Source organism: Osmerus mordax, chromosome 22 (genome assembly GCF_038355195.1).
Source record: "Osmerus mordax isolate fOsmMor3 chromosome 22, fOsmMor3.pri, whole genome shotgun sequence".
Lineage (NCBI taxonomy): Eukaryota > Metazoa > Chordata > Actinopteri > Osmeriformes > Osmeridae > Osmerus > Osmerus mordax.
The window spans coordinates 8,161,302-8,183,714 of NC_090071.1; the positions used below are offsets into that span (position 1 = coordinate 8,161,302).

At 49.9% G+C, this 22,413-nt stretch overlaps 3 protein-coding genes across 4 annotated transcripts in view; all 3 read left to right on the forward strand.

The window, feature by feature from the left end:
• The first annotated feature begins 199 nt into the window (after positions 1-199).
• stradb (STE20 related adaptor beta) lies at positions 200-5,949 on the forward strand. Of its 2 annotated transcripts, XM_067260204.1 has the most exons (13): positions 200-224; positions 894-967; positions 1,127-1,199; positions 1,787-1,867; positions 2,630-2,732; positions 2,873-2,994; positions 3,145-3,253; positions 3,411-3,534; positions 3,772-3,943; positions 4,083-4,187; positions 4,315-4,556; positions 4,697-4,739; positions 4,932-5,949. In XM_067260204.1, exons 3-13 carry the CDS (start codon positions 1,188-1,190, stop codon positions 5,091-5,093), a joined length of 1,275 nt encoding a protein of 424 aa, XP_067116305.1. In that variant the 5' UTR covers positions 200-224; positions 894-967; positions 1,127-1,187; the 3' UTR covers positions 5,094-5,949. The 2 variants fall into 2 exon arrangements, with proteins under 2 accessions (XP_067116305.1, XP_067116306.1); XM_067260205.1 differs by lacking the exon at positions 200-224 and having other exon boundaries at positions 948-1,036.
• A 289-nt stretch (positions 5,950-6,238) lies between these two features.
• Positions 6,239-9,251, forward strand: LOC136966540 (cyclic nucleotide-binding domain-containing protein 2-like). The gene is made up of 13 exons (XM_067261034.1): positions 6,239-6,257; positions 6,349-6,392; positions 6,607-6,822; positions 6,926-6,970; positions 7,071-7,234; positions 7,435-7,591; positions 7,671-7,822; positions 7,986-8,124; positions 8,205-8,286; positions 8,382-8,448; positions 8,584-8,698; positions 8,798-8,961; positions 9,080-9,251. The coding sequence occupies exons 1-13, from the start codon at positions 6,239-6,241 to the stop codon at positions 9,249-9,251; spliced, it is 1,536 nt and encodes a 511-aa protein (XP_067117135.1).
• Positions 9,252-10,070: 819 nt separating this feature from the next.
• nbeal1 (neurobeachin-like 1) overlaps positions 10,071-22,413 on the forward strand; it is a 31,619-nt gene continuing 19,276 nt past the window's right edge. The window contains exons 1-13 of the mRNA XM_067260088.1: positions 10,071-10,136; positions 10,602-11,045; positions 15,671-15,762; positions 16,642-16,803; positions 16,979-17,060; positions 17,150-17,277; positions 17,819-17,901; positions 18,973-19,058; positions 19,175-19,502; positions 19,804-19,910; positions 20,284-20,367; positions 21,947-22,030; positions 22,176-22,274. Coding sequence (XP_067116189.1) covers positions 10,995-11,045; positions 15,671-15,762; positions 16,642-16,803; positions 16,979-17,060; positions 17,150-17,277; positions 17,819-17,901; positions 18,973-19,058; positions 19,175-19,502; positions 19,804-19,910; positions 20,284-20,367; positions 21,947-22,030; positions 22,176-22,274 — 1,386 coding nt within the window. The 5' untranslated portion in view covers positions 10,071-10,136; positions 10,602-10,994. The remainder of the gene's footprint in view (positions 10,137-10,601; positions 11,046-15,670; positions 15,763-16,641; positions 16,804-16,978; positions 17,061-17,149; positions 17,278-17,818; positions 17,902-18,972; positions 19,059-19,174; positions 19,503-19,803; positions 19,911-20,283; positions 20,368-21,946; positions 22,031-22,175; positions 22,275-22,413) is intronic.

Below are 22,413 nucleotides of genomic sequence, written 5' to 3' on the forward strand. Positions count from 1 at the left end.
TTACATAATATCATAATACTGTTCTTAGAAATGTATTTGATGTGCTGAGCTGTTTTACCTTATTAAACGTAAACGACTCAACTGCTGCATTATGAAAGCGACATAAAAGTCACAAGTAAAATATTTTACGGATTTAAAAAAAAGTATTCTTAAAATCCAGACTTTTACTCTCGTTCCTTCTCATCTACGTTAGTACGTCAAAACAGCTGGGAGTGGAGCAAAATGTAGGTGCAGTATGTTGTTGCAATTTTTACGTTTATTTACTTTTAATATAAATCAGATGCCTAAACTAACTGAAAGGCAAACATTCTATAGGTTCTGCTTATAACAATATAGGCCGTAACGATTATTTTTGAATAAACAAAGTTTTAGGACCTGAATATACGTTGTCAACTCAAAACTTTATTTAGCCAAAATTTGGGACTGTTGTTCTGTTACTGTTTGTCGTGTTTTGTGTGGCTTGGATAGAGGATTTTATAAATAAAACGTATAACTTGATTTTAAAACCGCTGCATACTGCATTAATGGTTTTGTTTTTTCTTGGTGGTAATCTCCCTTGGCATTTAGAATCTCATTGTTTGACAAATCTTTAAATGTCGTCAGAAATTCAATTAGTTTTTTAGGTTAGCCTACAAGTTCCCAACGCCTAATAAAGCAATCTCCGTCCACGTCCCATAGGGCTTTATGTCTGTCCTTGAAATAACGACTCTGCCCTTAAAGTCTCCTTCTCTGTCAGACGTTATTTGCAGTAAATAGACTATTTGCAGTTGGCTTGCTCGCTTTGCGCAGGACTTGACTAGACCAAATCTTTAAAGCAACATTAATTGTGTTGCTGAGTCAGCCACATTTGGTACACAATTATGAGATCTGAGCATCCGAATTTTATTCCGTAGTGAGTCGGTGGACAATCGTTTTTTGGGTGGTTTGATGTCGGATGCCAGTTGAGTGGAACCCGAGATGGTACCAGGTAGTTACACTGCGCACGAGTGCTAAACCGCTGATGGGTGTGATCGCTGTCCTGGAAATGCTTAAAGAGGTTTTAATACACGAAACACTACCAGAGCTGGTATTACACGTTACAATGTCTTTATTTGTTTGCTCTCTTTCTGACTTGATCATTTTCTAGCGCGTGTCGTTGAAGGGATAAATGCCCTCTCTTGAAGCGCTACCCCCGCAAAGAGGACTCCATGTCTTTCTTGGTAAGGATTTTATTATTTGCTCAGCATGGAATTTGGATAGTAGTTCAAGATGACTAGGAGATTATGCTTTATAAAAATTGCTGCATTTAGCCGGACCCCAAGGAGATTGTACCTGCATTCGAACTGTGTAGTCTAAACCCGTTTTATCATTAGCCAGTCGTGTCCATATAACACTGTCTGTGTTCTAATTAGCGTCTAGATGTATTTTATCAGCTGCCGGGATATATGGATCCATTTAATTATAGATGTACATTTTAATCTCTCTGTTGGGAAATCATGAGTGTGGCTAATCCCTCATCCATCAGTACCAGACATCACCAGGTCGTTCCTGTCCCATCCGCTCTGCATCCACAAAGACACAGCGCTGTGATTGTTTACAAAGTGCCTCCCCATCCTTGTTTCACAAACCACATTCAGTTTTTCTGCTGTGTTCTGGTCCTGCTTTCAACCAGCACCTCTCCCACTCTCCTGTTTCATCTGTGGGTACTGGGCTCCTCTTTCCTCCCCTGGGGATCTGAAGTGCTCCATCCCTCTCTCCCACCCTCCTCTTTTAGGCATGTCTCACCCCTCCTCCCCCTCTCCCCCAGGACTGCTCCTGCATCTCCCACTCTCAGGTCCGGTCAATCACCTTAGAGGACCAGTATGAGGACATCAGCCATCAATTCCTGGTCAGTACAGTGCTGTGTCCACTTAGCAAGACCCCCTTTTCTCTTTGTTTATGGGCTGGTCTGGCCAATACTATGGTAGAGGTCAACAGGACTGAACCATTCAGAGCTTCATCGGGGGGGGGGGGGGGGAGATGGACCTTTTGTCTTAAACTACAACATGGTCATTGTTGCTGACAACATCATCTCATTCCAGCAAGCCTAAGTTGCATTCATGCTGCACAACAGCATTCTTTTTATAAAACCGCTTCATCAGCTGACCCTGGAGCAATCTACCGCAGTCAGTCCCCTTCACATCCCAACCCCCTTCGCATCCCACAGCCTCCCCAACCTCAACACCCGTCATCACAGGAGTGTCCTCAACATCACCTTCTTTTTTCATTAGTGCCACAGCGCCCTCCACTGGCAGACACAGATAACTCACCTCAGTCGTCACAACACCAATAATGTGATCATGTATTCATTTAGCAGGTGCTAAAGCTACGTGCAGCTAAGCTGTGACCTCTTCTTCTGAAATGTTCTACCTCGGAGCTATACCCACCCACCCATACAAGTGGGTGGTTATAGTCTAAAAGTCTAAAAGACACACCCATCTAGTCTCATTTGTAAACCTGCCAATCGTCTCTGTTCACTGCTGAAAACATAACTGTAGCTTCAATGCAGCTCTTTCTGTATGTAATATGTCATTAAATATTGAAGACACGGAGGCTGTGTTTGTGGCTTCATGACAGTGCTGTAAGAGTGTGTGTGTGTGTTACTTCACAGAGCTCTGATGTCTCAGACTGCACTGTCACCGTGGCCTCAGGCTGCGATGACCTCACAGGCCTCTCTGCTGAACCCTCCAACTATCAGATGCTGTCCGAACTCGGTGGGAACCCAAGGCTCTAGTCACCGCAGCACATTTCACTGGCTGGTGCAATACAGACCTGTTCCCTCTCTCAGTACACCAGATATCATTTATATTTACTCGTAGTGAATCTAGTATTTTCCAACTTAACATTTCTGCAGGGAGGGGCTTCAATAACATGAGCCAGGTTAGTATGGCGCGCCACACCCCCTCTGGCCAGCTGGTGGCAGTCAAGCACACCAACCTGGACGAGTGTACCGAGGATGAACTGCTGCAGCTGATGGTGAGTTTCTAGGAACTTCTAGGGTCAGACACATTTGAAAGCAAATCTAAAACGATACATTTGCAAAAATCAGTGCAGCTGTACTGTTAATCCACACGGGCTGTTCTTCAAATTCGACAGTGTGACACCAACCCTTTGATCTTTCCTCAGAACGAGGTGCTTCTCTCCAGGCTGTTCCGCCACCCCAACCTGCTGACCTCACGCCTGGTCTTCAGCTCCTGCTTTCAGCTCTGGGTCCTCACACCGCTCATGAGCTACGGTCAGTCTCTGCTCCTGCCCTGTCACGCTCCTGCTCCTCTCATCAACCATCTCCTTTACGGCTCTGCCTTTCTTCTCTCTCTCTCTCTCTCTCTCTCTCTCTCTCTCTCTCTCTCTCTCTCTCTCTCTCTCTCTCTCTCTCTCTCTCTCTCTCTCAGGTTCTGCAGATGCACTGCTGAGGACGTGCTTCCCTGATGGGATGAGTGAGTCCCTGATAGCGTACCTCCTCTACGGAGTCCTGAAGGCTCTGGAGTACATGCACCACATGGGTTATGTCCACAGGTGAGTGCAGGCACCGAGCAATGGCCCAGTTAGAGAGACGCATGGTATGGGTACAGCTCAGCGCTAATGAGATTTGCCTACAGATAATGAGGTTGCAGGATCAAAACTTCCCCCCGCCCCCATGTGACTTTGGATAAAAGCTTCTATTAAATGAATACAATGCATTACATAGGAGTTGTTAAGAGGTGCATAATCTCTCCCCCCCCCCCCCCTCCCTTGTCTCTCTCTGACTCTCAGAGGCTTGAAGGCCAGTCATATCCTGCTGTCTGGTGAGGGGCGTGTCTACCTCTCGGGGCTGCACAGTGTTTACAGTATGATGCGTGATGGGAAGAGGGCGCGGGCCGTGTTCGACATGCCTCACCACAGCCCCGCCCTGCTGCCCTGGCTCAGCCCGGAGCTGCTCAGACAGGTCTGTAACAGCGGGGCGGCTCCACGCGGCTTTGTTTGACCTTTTGGTGAAGGGACTTTGTCTTGTACAGTGAGAGTACGATGAGGACTGACCTCCCACATGCCGTCCTCACACTCGCTCCCCCCCCCCCCCCCCCCAGGATCTCCACGGCTACGGGGTGAAGTCAGACATCTACAGTCTGGGCATCGTGGTCTGTGAGCTGGTGAGTGGCAGGGTGCCATTCCAGGACATGCCCCCAACTCAGGTAATGATAGCAGCCAATCGTATGATATGATATCATTCAATCTAACCCGACTGAATGAAGGCCAAAGAAAGCCATGTAGCATAGCAGCTTAGTTTGAACCATCTGATAGATGTGTTTTGTTGGTCAGATGTTGCTCCAGAAGCTGAGGGGGTCTCACTGCTGTCTTCTGGACGTGGCTCCCTTCCCCCTGGGGGAGCTGGGGGGGCTGAAGGTGTCCCGCTCCGGGGTGGACTCTGGTATCGGGGAGAGCGTCGCCACGAGGAGCCTGACCCGCACGGCCGAGAGACCCCAGAGCCCTGCGCCCAAGAACCACTCAGCCACACTGCACAACCTGGTCCAGCTGTGTCTGCAGCAGCAGCCTGAACGCAGGTTAGCCTGGCAGTCACACACACACACACATACGCACACATGCACAGACCTATATAGTTATACTGATATCCAGTACTGTTTTATGTGACAGTTCCATGTCCAAATGTGATTTGTGTGTGTGGTGTTTTTGTGTTCCATAGACCCTCTGCCTCTGCACTGTTGTCCCATGCCTTCTTCAAGCAGGTGGGTCTCACCATACTCTCTCTCTCTCTCTCTCTCTGTTCCTCCAGCCTGTTATGTGTTCCTCTGAATGTCAGACAACCGAGTGTCTTGTTTTGTCCTCTTCAAGTTGTCTATTCAAGCTGTGTTGCGTTTGACTTCACTGGAACCTGTTTTATTCGAACTCTCTCCTGACTCTCTGTTGCCTGTGTGCAGGTGAAGAGGCATACCCGTGACTCCTTCCTCAGTCTCATGTACCCCGCCGTGCCCCTCTCCAGCCCGGAGGAGCCCCCAGTCTCCTGCCCCCCCACCCCATCCTGCCACATCCCAACCGTCCCCACAACCGACCCCACAGAAGGAGTGTGGGATTTCTCCTAAATGCCACCGGGACCCCCATCCCCCTCCCAAACGTTTCTGACACCTGATAACTGAGCCTATCTCAAGACAATCAAAAACAGCGAGCCCAAACCTTTCTACTGTGTTTAAAACTGACCTTATACCCACCACTCTGAGCCTTTCTACTAGTTTTTTTGTATTTGCTTTGAAGCACAGATATACTGTATGGATTGCCAGGGTGACGAGGAGCGCTGGAAACAAGATCCAGCTCTGCCTGGATCGTCCAATGAGAATCTCTGTGCCAGGGGGCATGTCTGCCAATCAATAACAATGATGAAAACAATAATCACCTGGTGGGACACCCCCCCCCCCCCCCCTTAGTGGAAGAAGACCAATCACTGGACTCTTAATAAACACTTCCTGTGCATATCTGAATAACAACGTGTAATGTGAAACATGATATGTTATAAGACTGTGAAAGTGGGGTACCTTGAGAGTGAGGGGAGGGAGTTAACGGGGGAGGATAAAGAAAGGGTTTGATTAAAAGAAGGAATGCAGACACGAGGGCTGATATGTTAAACGCGAGTATTATACGTACGATACGTTCTTCCTAAGGTACAGATAATCTCCCTCCCCTTGGTGCCAGTGACATGCCTGCTCTCCTAGATAACAACACTACCATACTGTGCTTTGTGACCAACCTATCCAACACTGCCTCTTAGTAATTCATGTATGGGATGGAACATGTATTATTTGTACTGAAACCTGTGTAATGTTCATGACAATGTTGATCTGTGACTGTGGTTATACTGTGTATGAGACCTCTAATGTGGTTTAAAGTACATATCAAACATGTTAGCTTTATGAGCCTTAGAAGCAGCATTATAAATACAGTATATTCATTACATTTCTATAACAATTGGTGTTTGATTTAAAGAACCCTTTCCTCTGATTTGAGAAGGGTGTGAAATGTCAGTAATAACACACAATACGTCTGAAATAAGAACAGTCAGTGGAAACACTTAGTTTTAGGTGACATCATCAGGCGTTGTTGGTACTGCTGTATCAACAGTTTACTGCTGTTACCCTTCTATAGACAAATTAGTGACGTCATAGACTCTTGTGGAATGTTGGATTCCAGATTTGTTTTGATTTGACTGAAGAGATGTACTGTTTGTCATTGCACTATGGAGAACTCTCCTCAAGGTAAGACCTTCAAGGTAACCCATTTTTAGTGAATGCTAGTTAGTTACATCTGCAGACAGATGTGTTTCATATTGTTACGATCATTAATTAGTGTCCGAGTTTGCAGAAACCCCCCAGCAAGAGAACCAAGATGAGGTAAAGACGAGTTCAACTCTCCTTGGATATGCACACATGTACACGGTCATTCACACAATCCGCTCCAATCAGCTTTTATATCCATTAACTTAGCCCATCCCTGACCTACAAATTGACAAAGAAGTATTTATTTGGGGGCTTGGTGGTAAAGCATGCTGTTAACGTGGGTATCTCTCCTCCCTCCATCCTTGGCCCTCCGTTCCGCACTGCCCAGCCGACAGGTTTCACACGGTTCCAGCATGCGGGGAAGCCGGCGTCCCGCCAGTCTCCCCATGCTCAGAGCCGCAGCCTGATGCGCTTCAAGCGTGCAGTGAGGACAATCCTCCTCATGTGCCGCGTATGCCGCTACTTCATGGCGCACTCCAACTTCCGCTACAACATGGAGTTCAGCTTCTTTGACAGCCTCACCAATCGACCGTCCATAGGAACGGTGTGTGTGTGTGTGTGTTTGTGGGTGTGTGTGTCTGAGCGTCAGTCAAGGATCTCAGGGGATGTTGAACGTTCGTGTAACACGTTAATGTCTTTATCTGCAGGGTAAAAACCTTGTTTTTGACCTGAACCACTTCAAAGTTAAAGAGGTACAGTTTGGCCTAAGATGGAGCACTTCTTAAGCACAGCCATGTCGCTTCTGTGACTGCCCTGATGTCTCTACTGTGTGTTGGGTCTGGGCCCCTCCAGGACAGGATTCCAGTCAGGCTGGTGGAGATCATGCGGAAGCCCCCGGAACACCGTTCTGTTGCCGAGGTGTCTCTGCTGCACAACATGCTGAGCGAGTTGGAGTTCTACAGGCGCTACAGCGTCACCCTGCAGCTCCTACTGGCCAGGGTGGTCCGCTACCAGAGGTCTGGCCTCACACCACTGGAGCTCACATGTTTGCCTCATGTCTTCTAGCTTTTTTCTCTCTTCTGTTTTTCTTTGTTCTTTTTTTCCCGCCTCTTCTCATCTCCTTGGTTCTATTTTCTTTTTCCTGTCCTCTCCTTTCCTCTTCTCTTCCCTCCTCTCCTTTCCAGTGAAAGTAATTCTGCCATGTGTGTTCCCGCAGGCTGGAGCGCAGCAGGGTGGTGATCAGGATCGGCCATCTAGGTCAGAGCTTCTACTTCATCTTCACCGGCCTGCTGGCCGTCACCAAAGACAAGGATGGCACCAGCGCGTTCTTGACCAAGGAGCCCATACTGATAAGGAAGGGCATGAGCTTTGGGGTGAGATGTCACAACGAGTCAGTGGTGGTGTCGCTCTGGTCTCAGCCGTGGATTGAGCGTAACGGGATGAACGTTTTAGGACGTGGCCTTGATCAAAGGCCTGAGGAGGAACGCCACGGTGGTGTGCATGGAGGAGACGGAGCTCATGGTGATCGACAAGGAGGACTTCTTTGCGAACAAAATGGACGTGGAGCTCAAGAGGGAGTTTGACTATCGCTTCAGCTTCTTCAGGTTTGGACGAACGATCCATTAGGAGTTGTCGAATATTTATCGGGCACGAGTCAGCCAACATGTTTTACGGGCACTTTTGCTCTCGTTCTTTTGTCTTTCCATCTGTTCCTATTGCTCTCTCACACATAAAAACACACACACACACACACAAACACACACACAGGTCAGTCGAGCTTGTGTCTTCCTGGTCATCCTCTCTCATTGAGATGATGGCAGACCACTCCAAAACACAACAGATCCGGTATGGTCGTGTGATTGTCAAGGACACTAATGACTTGGGCGACATCATTTTCATTGGCAAGGTAATAGAGGAGTTATTTGCAGTATTGTATTAATATAGTATCTATGGGGAGGTATTGTAGTGTTGTGCTACCTGTTTAAGGGCCAGTGTGATGTGCTGAGGATGGTGGATCTCAAGTCCTGCAGTACCTACAGACAGCTTCTCAAACAGCACCAACAGACAAGTATGGAAATGGAACACACACACACTGACAGGAAGACACATTGACAAATGGTCAACAGGAAGAGAGCTAATTGATTTCCCCTTTGTGAACTGCAGTGCGCGAGAACCAAGCTAAATGTAACCGACGGCCTGGCCACCCTAAGGACGTACAGACACAGCAGTGGTAATATCCTCTTGTCTACCATCCTGGGAACCCATGGTGCCCTCCAGCGCTCTTAGCTTTGCAGATCTTTCACATAGCTTTTCCATAGCTAAATGGAAGATATACAATGCTTTTGTTTCTCTCCTTGTTCCTCAGCCTCTCCGACAACACAGTCATGAAAAACTTCCCGTCTCCCTCCAGAGGCCTCCCGGCGGATGTGCCCAAAGTTGCCTGTTTCCTCGTTGACAACCTCTGCCAGGGCAGCACATTTGTAAGATGCATTGTCTCAGGGACATTTGGAGAAAATCTAGTCGATTTATAGCATCACATGTCTTGTGTGTGTGTGTGTGTGTGTGTGTGTGTGGAGTAGGGTTTGAATCAGTACCTGATGCCCCAGAAGCAGAGAGACTGCCGCAGGTTCGTTCTAGTCAGTCGCAGTGTGGAGATCCTGCGAATGGAGAAGACGCGCTTTGATGAGCATGTGGATGACACCACCCTGAAAAAACTGGAGGCTCTTCAGAAGACCTACCCGAGGTGAGACACGACCCATTCCTGTCGTCACAGAGATAAACGGCGCTCCGTTCGCCAGAAACATGCAGCGAAGCGTTTCCAGGTGCCGTCCAGTGAAGAGTGTGGATGTTTGCGCTTACAGTGATGAGGAGCTCTGCACCTTTTTCATGGAGCGTGGTCACTGGAAGGATTTCAAGAACGGCGTTATGCAGGACCTGCTACCCCACCAGGAGGAGCCAAAGGCATCTAAACCCCAGCAGGCTGGTGCTGGTCCCTCTCGGTTCCACCAGCAGAAGAGGCACACAACCAGTTAATCTAGGCCACTCTCCACACATCAATTTTAATGTTTTGTTTATTTGAATGCATTTCTCGGTAAAGCCTGTCTACCGTATACCATATATTTTGAGTGCAATGTGATTTAATTGTCAAAGACAAAATATTGAGCATAAAGAATGGATGAACAGTTAAGCATAGAATGGATACATTGGTTCACACTACTTGTATGACATCTGACTTTCTAATTTAGGGGAATAATTTAATTAATAGTCTGTATATTAAGTGGTGTCAGTCAAGTGACGACCAAACTTGGCTGGGGTCCCTCGCAACCAAGCCCCGCCCTTAACGACCCGTGCTCCACATCGGCAACGTAAAGGAACAATAACTGTCGTAAAACCTGCAGCCCAACAACTAAACTACAACCAACTTCAAAGCCTTTAAACCATGCAAATCTTCACTCTCATAAAATAAAGCAGTTTAAAAGTCACTATCAGAACAACTGTCACAAAGTTGTGACCTGCTAAGTTTAACATGTCTTTGTTAAAGCAGCAGCATTGTACCTCAGAAAAAAAAGAAAATGTGTCCTCATGCCGATTTGCATTTCAAAATAAAACTGAAGCATTATTTAACACAAGTCTGTGTCTTTATATCTAGTTATACATGGCTGTTTTATTATCCGTTAAAGTTGAATAAACAGTACCATTTTGTTTGATATACTTGCGATGCAACAATGGCATAAACATTCAACAAAATTATTGATTGAGAGACTTTTATTTTAAAATCGTTACGGATTTAGGTTGACTACACTGTATCCGCGGATGTCACAGCCACGAAGACTGTCAACTAGACTTGAACGTCAGAGTGAGAGTTGTTTGTTTCCATCTCGGTTCAGGAGTGGATTGTTGTCTCAGGTGGTCTTATAGGTATATCAAAGTGGTAACATTTTGTTATTGTGTAATTTGAGAAGTAGATTAGTTCTTTGAATTGTTGTCACTGGGCTGGGTCAAGCAAATCTACGAATGCGTTGTGTCACATGAGAAGGAGAGGAGAATTTGTCATTTTGACAGACACGAGCCTGTTAAGACAATCTTTTTTAACAGTAAGCTATACATTTTCTTGTGACCTCTTGGTGGTCGAAAACTTCTCGCTTTATATATATATTTTCTAGCAGTTTGATAAGAAAAAAAAGAGTATGCGTTTCATTTAGTGGGTGGGTTTTCTTGCCAGTCTACGAAGGCAAGTGGGCTGATCTGGCTGCAGTAGCATACAGACCAGTTAGACTTTAAAGCTAGTGGCGCTAGCCCATAATAAGCAGCTAGACGCTAGATTTCGAGCATGAGAGTAATGTGTGTACATTGTCGTATGCTTATTACACGTTCTGTCGACAGCCTACAGGAGGGGCAGTGAGGAAGAGTCAAAGTGGCACTCCTGACTGGGGGACGAAGTGCAGTTCCTGTGTATTGGAGAAATCCACACGAAAGACGAGCCTGACTATGATCGAGTCATCCTGGGATGCATCATTTACGACGGAATAACATTAGGAAGTTCTGTTTATCAACACTGAAACGGGATTCTTTTAACGGCATATAAACACCCCTTTCCCTGTACAACGGCGATTTTTCTATCGGAAGGATAGTGGTATTTTTTCTACATTCCAAATAGTAAAGATCACGAGCGATGTGAGCCGTAGAAGATCGAGCAGCTATGAAGAATGCGGAGAACTGACCTCTGTAAAAGGCAAAACAGCCTATGCTGTGGAAGCCCACCACGGATCAGGCAGAATGGCATCAAACGAAAGATTGTACGAGGTGTGGATGCTGTATTGCAACAAGGTGAATATCATTTTCGTATGCTTTGGCATTTGGGTACCAGTAAGGGATTGTGATGAGGTGACGTAATGGATATCATTATTTCTGTGTTCTGTTAGTCCAACAGTAACAGCAGGTGCGTACGACTGGGGAGATGCATACGAGTTTAAATATTGTTTGTTTTTCTGCGTCGACAATACTGATCTACTGTCGATAAAGCACACTATTCAAATGCATTCTTTACTAGACCTTGTTTGAGAACAGTAGCCAGAGTCCAATCCACACCAGCCTTGAGTCAGCTGTTTATAAACATACTAGGGTTTAATTCACTTAGCGGTGTGCATGTTCAATATTCTATTGACCAATCAAATCCCCCCGCCTGAGCCTCTCCTCACGTGAGTCTCAACTGCAGTCACACACATTTCCCACATTAATCCCCCTCTAAAACAGCCCTCTCCAGCATCCACCTTATGAGGACAAGGCTGTTTGAGTACAATAAACAGGCATGAATCACCCCAATGTTTAGCCAACATGATCCTACACAAATGAAGTGTTTGTGGCATACCAAAAGCTTTATATTTCACACTCTCAACTGCTGATAAGTGTTCAAAACAATGTCATATCACAAGTAGTGTCTGAGGGTTGTGGGATATAACAGTAGGGTGTAAACACCCCTTTGCTTGCACATACTTCTGGCAATCTCTTGTTAAAATGCCAGTCATTGCATAGGGTATACACAGTGTCTTTGTCTTACTCGGAGTGTGCATTTGCATGGAGTATATAGGTTAGTCAAACTGACTCCCAAATGCATACCTATAATTCACACAGCCTTTGTCCAAAGACCCTAGTACGTTTACCCAAATTATTAGAATATTTAGCATAGCCCTTTTGTACTCCCAGAGCAGCCCCAGAGTCAGCAGAGACTCGGGGGTCTTCATCCTGTTTGTGTGTTTTGGAGAGAGAAAGAGAGAGCAGGTTGCCAGGATGCATTTGAAGTAAGGAGACCTCGTAGTCACGTGTGCAGATTCAGCTCAGGAATGTTTGGATGGGAGGCCCATCTCCCCCACACGACCTCTGAGGAACCCCCCCACCACACACACACACACACACACACATAAATGTCACAGGTTATTGGTGCCTAGGCAGGGTGACCTCCACTACCGCTCTCATCCCGGTTGCTGTTGTTGTTCGCCCACTCATCTTTGGAAGAGTGAACGGTTGGTGACTGTAATGATTAACCCCGCGGGAGAGCTGTCAACATCACGAGGCCAGAGGTTGACAATGGCACGCCAGGCGGAATGAGACCTTTCAGTTGAAGGTTTCAGGAAGTGTGGTGAGCAGTGCTAGGAGAACTTGTTTGGCCAGCTCCGTGAGGCCATGTTTGTGGTTGCAGGTTGCTTTCGAGTTCTGACACACACACACACACACACACACACACACACACACACACACGGGTTAGTCCTCATACCTGTCTTGGCACATCACATTGTGAATGGACGGGTTCTAGGTAATTACCCAAATGGGATCTCTTCCCTTCCTTCTCTGTGAAAAAGGGAAACCCCAGGAAAAGTGGAGTCAGGTGGCTGAGCGGTTAGGGAATTGGGCTAGTAATCTGAAGGTTGCTGGTTCGATTCCCGACCGTGCCAAATTACTTTGTGTCCTTGTGCAAGGCACTTCACCCTACTTGCCTCGGGGAGAATGTCCCTGTACTTACTGTAAGTCGCTCTGGATAAGAGCGTCTGCTAAATGACTAAATGTAAATGAAAAGCAGGTCCTGAACACATCCGGTTTCTTTCTCTGCGGCTTGCCGGAGAGGGCAGGTGCGGGGAGGGTGGTGGGGGGGTGAGAGGTCACAGACAACCGTTAAGACGGTTACATAAGGATCCGCTTACCCCCTCCTCGCCTCTTGTCGTCAGCTCGAGGTAGCAGGCTGTCCCTAAGCTAACCACGCTGCGTTGTTTCCAGCACAACAGCAGCACAGGCTCTGCCAAGTCAAGGACATCCGTCTTGTTCTCAACAACATGACAACATGCCTCGGTAGCGCCGACAGAACCGTTTACGCGACGGTGTGATTAGCTCAGCATCGGCTCATTGTTTTGTTGTCCGGACGATTCATTCGGCGGCTGATCCATTCCTACTCAGAGTAAGGCGTACTGGTCCGGATACGTTGGGCCAGATAATCATTTCCCTGATTCACAGAAAGACTGAACCGCTCCTAGATGACATTGTCATTTGGGCCTGCTATAAAAACCAACCCAGTGATTAGGAGAGTGTATGAGAGGGCAGCTAGGAGAGTGTATGAGAGGGCAGCCATCAGGAGTGGTTGAGACTGGGGAGGAGAGAGCTGTGGTTTCACATATTTACTCAAGTAGATTAACCGGGACATTTTCCGGCTCGGCTCCCTGTTTCCCGGTTAACCGGTCTAATCTTCAGACACACACACACAGAGGAAGAGAAGCGCACTCTAACTCGGTTTCGCTGGTAAAGTTTGTTCCTTCGGGCTGCAATATCCCCTCTCCTTTTTTGTCTTTCATATTGCTCTCTCATGTTTTTTGGTCTCGCTCCTGTCTCTGCTATGAATATCACTAGGGAAAACAGTGATGTCATAAAGATTCGGAATCAGCCATGCCTTGTGTGGTTTAGCCCCTCCCACAAGTGCACTATAAATACAGACCGTGCAATGACATCATAGCCAATCCCGGCTCAGGACGGGAGACTAGACGAGGAGTGTCGAAAAAAAGAAGGTGATCGTGGCTCTACTGGACTGCCTTAGCAACGGCTTGGCAGAAGGGCAGCTGACTGAATGACCGTCTTTAGATGCTGTGGTCAGGCGGCCTATTACAGCACTTCCTGTCGCAGTGGAACTCGGTCACCAATCCGGCCACGCCTGTGTCTGGGCCGGGGGGAGGGCGGGCAGCGGAACGTATCCAAAACCTGCAGGACTGGGCCCTCTCTCTGTGTGTCTCCATGGAGCTGGAGGGCAAACGCCCTTGACTTGGTTTGCTGGTTAAGACCTTGAGGTCAAAGGGATGCCGGGGAGGAGTTAGTACAAGGGTCCGACGTCACGTGATGAGGGGTGATCAGATAAACCCCCAAACCAGCTTATCAACATACTTGGCTCCAACCCTCACAGTCCATACATGTCTGAGTTTCGGAGATACAGTCAGACGGAAAGGGCGATGCTTGTTGAGTCAAGCGTGGCGATTTCAAGTTGAGATGACTCCCTTGTATGTGTGTGTGTGTGTGTGTTAGGTCAGCGGCACTGCCCAAAAATAAACAGAGCCACAGTCAGAGCAGGGTGTGTCCCTCCCTGGTCTGTCCCAGTCCTCAATGGGCATCTGTCCTCCAAGGCTGCCCGGTGAATGAGGGCATTCTCCCCCACTCACACACTCCCAGGGACAGAGCAATAGGGCCAGTACACAAACAGGGCCCGCTCACTTGAGAGAGAATGTGTAGGTCTGCTCTCTATCTTGGCGTGGTTGTAGCACGTGACTCTCCATAGAGGAGGAACTGTGTGACACCGCAAGGGAGAATTGAGAAGAAGGTTTCTGGGTGCTAAGAGGGAGAGTTACTATGGCTGTCCAGTGTGAGGAAGTAGATGGCTTCCCTCTTCCTTCGTATCACTCACTCACACACACACACACACACGTACAGTCTGTTCTGATGACCTCACTTGGAATTCTGGAGAGTTTGCTTCCTGTTCTGGATGATTCCCACTCTGACACGCAGGCAGCAGAGCCTCCTAGCCCCCGAGCCAGCACACGCAGCCTCACTGATCTGCACCACATAGTTCAGCCCTGGCTGGAGCCACCCTGAAATTAGAACCTGATTAGAACTCCGACTCCAGAACCTTGAACTACTCAGTGTTCTGTCAAAACAGCACGGTTTGACGATCACGGTATCGGCCAACCCGGCCTATTGCCCTGCGATGATAATCAACATAATAGCTCAATAATGCTGTAATCCGCTCAGCCTTTTTTCTCAGCTCTTCTTGACCTGAATCAGTCTCCAGGGACGAGGGTGGAATCCCCCCAGCCAGGGCTAAGTGCTGGGAGATTAGAGAAGGGCAGATGACTGGCATTCTGAGAGCTGGGCACAGTGTGTGTGTGTGTGTGTGTGGAGGTGTTGAGGATGGCTGTCAGAGCCTGTGGTATGAATGCTATTGACTGAGGACAGGCCCACGACGCTGCTATGTCAGAGGCTCCAGGCATCCAACCCCATTGTTCCCAGAAGCGCTGAATGCCTGCCGGCCAGCTGCTGGCTCCCCTCCCTGGGGGTGGGGGTGGGGTGGGGGGGGTGGAGTAATGCGGACCGGCCGGTTCCTGGTCAGGTGTGCTCTCTCCCTCCCCGCCCGTCTGAGGAGGGCCCAGTGGTGGCAGGACTCTGCTGGGCAGCGTGGCTTTAGTTGACCGTGACTTTTGTTTGTGGCGATTGTGCCTATGACTTGGTTTGACAGGAAGTGGGGGTGCTGGGAGAGCCAAGATGCTTGGCTTCATAATTCATAATCAAAGACTGAGACGTAACTTTCTTACTATACAATCGATCAACAAACGTATCCCTTTATTCTCCCCCCCTCTATCTCTTTCCCTCTCCCCCCCTCCTCTGTCTCTCTCTTTCTCTCTCTCTCTCTTCTCTCTCTGTCTACCCAGAGGGATCCAGACTACCTGAAGCTGTGGCTGGAGACCTTCATCAGCTCCTATGAGAGATGCCTGGACGTGGACTTCGAGAAGCCACCTTCCAGGTGAGACGGCTCCTCCGCAGAAACGCATGAGCTCCACTCGACCCGTGTGCGTGTGTCCGCATGTGTGTTGGGTCTGTGCCTGATATAGCTTTGCAGGATGCTCGAGCGCTGAGGTCCGGTTCGTGATGCAAGTGAGAGGCAAGGATGCCTCCTCTGGCATTCTGTGTAAATGTGTGTGATGGCATATATGTGAATGTGCTGGTGTGTGTGTGTGTGTCCTTTTGCATAGCTGCTTTCTGTCTTTGAGAGCGTGGAAAGTAGAGGGAGGGAGAGAGAGAGAGAGAGGGAGAGAGAGAGGGAGGGAGAGAGAGAGAGAGGGAGAGAGAGAGAGAGAGAGAGAGAGAGGGAGGGAGGGTCTGTGCATCCCTGACAGAGAAAAACACGCAACGCTGCGCTCTCCAAAGTCCCAGCTGTGGTCACATGACCACAGCCTCATGAAGCCCGCAACGATCAGTCACATGACGTTACGTAAGATAGGAGCGTGTGACGTGTGTGCGATCGGAGGGAGGGAGGGAGGGTGAAGTGCTGTGCTAGGGGAAAGCAGATTAAATCCCATTAGGTCAGCTCTGTCCCGCTGTAGCTGCCCCCCCCTCGTCCAGCGCTGCCACAGCTGTTCAGCTTTCCCACCGTCACGCCTCTCTCCCCATTTGGTGAGGCTCATCTGGCTCGGCTCAGCCCTGACAGGTCCCCCTCCACAATCAAAACACACACACATCGTCTTAAACACCTACTTGTCCCCACCGACATAAAAGGCCGCTTCTAGCAATAATGCATGACTGCCTCTTTTTTTTTTTCCTGTTGAGCTTTCTCTCTTTGCTAAAAAATCGAATGGAGCATAACTCACTCTGTGTGTGTGTGTGTGTGTGTGTGTGCATCCAGGCTGGAAGAGGTGCCTCCAGTGATGACCCTGCTCCCAGACAACATCCTGCAAGTGCTGCGTCACCAGCTGCTGCAGTGTGTCCAGAAGGCCTCCGACGGCCTGGAGCCAGAGCAGCAGAACCTGGCCTTGCTCCTGGTCAAGTTCCTCATCGTGATCTGCAGGTCAGTCGCCCACCAGGGGCCCACCAGGGGCCCACCAGGGACCCACCAGGGGCCCACCGGGGGCCCACCCGGGGCTGTGAGGAGGGCGTGTTGGGGAGTATGGGGAGGTGTGAGGATGCTGGGTAGACCAGACCCCCTGGGTGCGTCGCTAGAATGTTGGTCTCTCTTCCCTCAGGAACCTGTCCAATGTAGAGGAGGTCGGCACCTGCTCCTACATCAACCACGTCATCACCATGACGACGCTCTACATCCAGCAGGTGTGGAGACGTCGATGTTCTTTCCCAGTTGCCCAGTGGGGTATACTGGACATGTTTCCCTTATTTGTGTGTGTGTGTTCTCCCTGCAGCTCAAGAGCAGGACCAAGGAGAAGGAGATGGCTGACCAGACCCAGGCTGAGGAGTTTGTCCGCCACGCCCTGGCCTTCTGTGAGAGCCTCTACGACCCCTACCGCAACTGGAGGCACCGCACCCTCGGGTACGCTAGCTAGCCGCTAACTAGCCGCTAATGCTAACTAGCTAGTTACACGTGTGCAGCGTTGAGGGCTCTTCCAGCTACATCTACTTGGGTGTTTTCCAGCCCTTCCTTATCTACGAGGGAAAGTTTGGCAATGCGCTGTTAGATGGGAGCTAGCTAAAGTAATTGAATGAAGGGCATTAGGATCTCATTTGTCATAGAGCCACCAAGACGTGCCTGAGGTAATCCTGCCCTTTCTGGTGCTAATTCCAGGCCCAGATCAGGACAGTCCTTCTAGTGTTCCTCAGTGCCCGCTAACACACTCCGTATGCAAGATTGAATGGTGTTCCTGTAATTCAGTGCTAAAGCTCCCTGTTTTTTCCACCAATAACATGTAGACACGCACGCAAACCCACACTTGCACACGCTTGCTCTCTCTCTCTCACACACACACACACACTCAGGGAGATGGGCTGAGGCTGTGTGTGACGGCTGAGGCTGTGTGCGACAGCCGAGGCTGTGTGTGACGGCATGTGTTTCTCTTTGTGTGTCTCGTCCCCAGGGTGCAGCGGAGCGCGGTGGAGAAGAGCAGGCAGAAACACAAGGCAGCTCCGCTCACTGTGGAGTTTGTCCCCTTTTTCTACCGTGAGTGTCTCCTCATCCTCCGTCTCTCTCTCTCTGTGTCTCTGTGTCTCTCTCTCCTCGTGTTGTCATTCCAGAGTGAGCCGCCCCCCGCCTCTTTCAGGCAGTGATTGAGTTGAGGATAAAGCCATGTTCTCAAGTCAATGAAAAGCGGCACCAGCTTGTTCCCGAAAAAACAGAAGCCCTCTTCTCTCTCCCGCTGCCTCCCTCAACAACTTTCCCTGAGTGCCTCACTGCCTGCTCTCCCTTTCTCTCTCTCCCTTTTCTCTCTCTCTCTCTCTCTCTCTCTCTCTCTCTCTCTCTCTCTCTCTCTCTCTCTCTCTCTCTCTCTCTCTCTCTCTCTCTCTCTCTCTCTTTATCTATCTCTCTCTCTCTCTCTCAGCCTCTCTATCTCTCCCTCGCCCCCCACCACCTCTGGGCCCACATGAATCTGCTCTTTGTGTGCTCGGTCTGTTTGCCTGGTGTTGAGATGGGCTGATAGTGAATGGAGGCTGTCTGGCTCCCGTCGACAGCGGCCATTTTGCACAAATGGCCTATGTGCGGCTGAGGTTTTATATCAACACCTCAGAGATGGCTGTCCCCCGGCCCAGACAGACTCCCCCAGGCCTTACCACAGCAACCTGTCAGAGGTTGTGTGTGTGTGTGTGTGAGAGAGAGAGTGTGTGTGTGCATGTTGGGTATGGGGGGGCTTGGTGTGTGAGGGAAGAATACGGCCTTGCCCCCCTCTGCGATCCAATCGTTTGCTCGTTCTTAGCCCTCTGGGATTGATTTGTCCAGCCTGTCACTGAACAAAGCTCTTGCTTCACTACTCGGAGGAACGTGTTGACAGATGAGTTAATATACGACTGATAACACGCTGCCCTAAAGGTTACTGACATGTGTGTGTGTGTGTGTGTGCTCGCACAAGTGAATGAAGGTACTGTTTGTACGATAGCGAGACAGGGACCATTAAACAGGATCATTCTAGCAGCTCTGGACCGAGCCTGATGTTGTGGTTGGGGGATGTTTGCATAGCTAACACAACGCCCACAGCATTATTCACTCTGAATGGCGTGTGTGTGTGTGTGTTCTCAGAGTGCTTCCAAGAGAGCGAGCACCTGAAGGATAGTCTGAAATGCTGCTTGCTCCACCTGTTTGGGGCCATCGTAGCAGGAGGACAGGTGAGAACAGGGGCCGGCCTCTCTCACACACACACACACACAACACACAGTAAACACACAGTATTTGAATGACTCATATATCCTCTCCCTCCCTCCCTCCCTCCCGTCCTCGGTAGCACAACGCCCTTCTGGCCATCTCCCCGGCGACCATGGAGGTGCTCCTGCGCGTGCTCGGCGACTGCGAGGGCGGCGCGGACGAAGGCGAGGACTGGGACAGCGAGGCGCCCGACAGGAAGGCCCTGCTGACGCTGGGCTGCCTGAGGGAGGTGGTCCACAGCCTGCTGGCCAGCAGCTCGGACCAGCGGCAGGTGGAGATCGGCTCGGTGCTGGAGAACTACTTCAAGCTGCTGAACTCGGACCCGGCCGCCGCCCTGCAGGGCAAGGGTCGCGCGCCGGGCCGCCACTGGGAGAGCCGCTTCGTGGCGCTGCAGGTGCACATGCTGGGTGAGAAGCGTGCTCAGGGAGATGGCTGTTGTCTCTCTCTTTCTCTCTGTCTCTCTCTGTCTCTCTCTGTCTCTGTCTCTCTCTCTGTCTCTCTCTGTCTCTCTCTCTCTCTCTCTCTCTCTCTCTCTCTGTCTCTCTCTCTCTCTCTCTGTCTCTCACAGCGCATCATTCTCCAGAGCAGCCTGAACGGAACTGTGTTGTGACTGTCTCTCTCTCTCTTTTTCTTTTCTTCCTACCCTTCCCTCGCTTCCTCCACCCCCTCTTTCCTTCTCTCGCTCCTGGACCGTGGCCCCTCGGTCAGACACCATCAGGGACATGTTCTTGTGTTCAGACAGACCGGTCCTCCAGGCCATCTTCCTCAACAGCAACTGCTTCGAGCACCTGACCCGACTCCTGCAGAACAGCAAGGTAGGTCGGTCCGGACCCTGGCCGTTGTTGGACTTCCTGTGTCTCCAGTTGATATTGGACGTGACTTCCTGCACAGTGGTTTAACCCCTCTTTTCTAAACATGGTACGAGAGGGTGTGGTGCATGTTTGACCCCCTGCGGTCGTGTTCAGCCACCAGGCACCACACTGACCCGCCCCCCCGCCCCAACCCCCCCCCCCCCAATGGGGGACACGACCTGTAAACCTGTAACTTGACCCCCCCCTCCCTCCTCCTCCCACACACACACACACTCCCATCCTGCACCTCCCCTCCTGTCTTGCTCTCTGTCTCTTCCCCCCACTCCTCCCTCTCCCCCTCCCCCGCCCTGACTCTCTCTGTGGTCCGCCCCAGCAGCTGGTTAATGCTAGATGCACAGGAGCAGACAAGGACCAGAAAGATATAACCAACAGGTTACTGACAGGAGAAAGTGACACTCAGGTACTTCCCCCCCCCCCCCCGCCCCCCCCGCTCCACCGTCTGCCCCGCCCGCTCACCTTGCGCCCTGTCACCATCGTCGTGCACAAATGCCACCAAGATGACCACTCCACAGCGAGACCCCCCCCTCCCCCTCACGACTCTTGACGGTTCGGCACGGTGTGCAGGTAGATGGTCTCCTCCAGGATCAGCACACCTGTCGGGTCGTCAGGTCCGTTTACGTGGCCTCATTAGCATGCAGACAGAGTTTTTCACAGACAGTCTTGTAAACAAAGACCCCCCACCTGCATCCAGCCCTCACTAGTCAGACACACAGCTGTCGGTCTGGTTTATAGAAAGGAAGGTGCACACACACACGCACACACCCAGTCCTTTGTAGTGAGGCAGAGTGAAGCACTTGTAATCTGATTCTCAGGTACACAGTATTATCACCGCATTCTGACGGTCGCCAGGCAACCCGACTACAGGCTACAGGCAGCGCTAGACTAACTTCACAAGTTGTGAAGTTAGTTTGCATGACAAAAAAAAAATAAACAACTTCCTGAACCGGCCAACGGCCTAGCTTGTTGTGGAGTGGTCATTCCCATTCTCATTTTGCCTATCAGTCGTTATTTATTGATTGATTTTTCCTTTTTGTTCTCTCTTCAGTTCAACTTCAACATCTTCTGCCACCCTTCTTCTTTCAGCCCCCCCCCCCCCCCTCACCCTCCCCACCCCCCACCCCCACCCCCCTCCCCACACGCCCGGTGGTGTTTTTTGGGTTCCATTGGAATGCTGTCACCTGGCTGGCTTGTGTTTCCATAGAGACGGTCACAAAGCGTCTCTCTTGTGTCCGTCATGTTAAATGAGGTGGTTTGGACAGAACTAAACTGCCGGCGTGATTCCAGTGATGTTGTTATTTTTTGAAGTTACTGTTTCGTTCGGCCACAGTCTCTCTCCAGCTGGTCCTCTAGCAAACAGGACTCTGTTCAACGACAAGTGCAAAGATAACGAGAAAAACGTTTGTCAAAGGACATTGCTGGATGGAGATGTGTGTGTGTATTTGTGTGACGGGTGTTTGCTGGAGAGCGCTCCCCCGTGGGGTGTGTGGGAGATTTGCGGGTGTTTCCTGTGCGTTTGTTTCGCTTGTCTGGAGGAGACGGGGACACCCAGCCAGTGCTGTGAGCTTCCTGCTCCAGACTGTAGCCTGCTAGCGGTGTGTTCTGGAGCAGGAAGCCAGCAGTGTGCTTCCCCCTGCTCCTGTGGCCCGCAGTAAGAGCTATGATGTCAGCTCCTGGACCATTAGAACAATCAACCAATAATCACCAAAAATCTGCTGTGGTGATCACAAACACACACACACACTCACACCAGCACACACACTCCTTGCCTTAACCTCCTTTTATTCTGGCAAATGACACGCATGCTGTATTTGGAGGAGAGTGACATCATGGATCATGTTATTATTTGCTGTTTTTGCATGTGCCGACCCTTTTTGAGTGTATCTGCCTGAATAAAAGGAGCTGTCGCCATGGTCACACCCCACAGAGAGGGAACTGGGATTGGTCCTGGTGTTTGATTGACAGGTGTTGTGTCCTCCCAGGTGTTCCAGGGGAGATTGGACTCACTTGCCGTGGCAACCATCAAAGCCCTGACAACGGTGATGCATAAATCACCAGCTGCAAAGGTAAAAACACACAGGATCAACATAATTTATATTTAATAACAAAATAGAATAAATAAATATCAATTTGATCAAGGCTCGTAGCCACTACGGCCCTATACAGTCTGCTCGCTCTGGAGCTGTAATGCTCATGGATGCATCCTTACAGGAGGTGTTCAAGGAGAGGATTGGATATACTCACCTCTACGAGGTGCTGGTCTCTCTGGGACAGCCGTCCAGACACCTGCTGAAGGAACTGATGAACATGGTGAGATTCCGTTTCAGCCAGCCAGCCAGCCAGCCAGTCAGTCAGTCCCCACTGTATGTCTGCCTTGTCCATTTCCAATGCGTCCGCAGTTCCTCCCTTCCCACGCTTGTTGTGTCCCGCTCCCTGTGCCCCTCTCCCT

Bases quoted from the DNA above. Each gene is read 5' to 3' on its own strand.
- stradb (XM_067260204.1), top strand. The intron at 2,995-3,144 runs GTGAGTTTCTAG...ATCTTTCCTCAG, and splicing joins ATGAACTGCTGCAGCTGATG to AACGAGGTGCTTCTCTCCAG. The intron at 3,535-3,771 runs GTGAGTGCAGGC...TCTGACTCTCAG, and splicing joins CACATGGGTTATGTCCACAG to AGGCTTGAAGGCCAGTCATA.
- LOC136966540 (XM_067261034.1), top strand. The intron at 6,971-7,070 runs GTACAGTTTGGC...GGGCCCCTCCAG, and splicing joins ACCACTTCAAAGTTAAAGAG to GACAGGATTCCAGTCAGGCT. The intron at 7,823-7,985 runs GTTTGGACGAAC...ACACACACACAG, and splicing joins TATCGCTTCAGCTTCTTCAG to GTCAGTCGAGCTTGTGTCTT.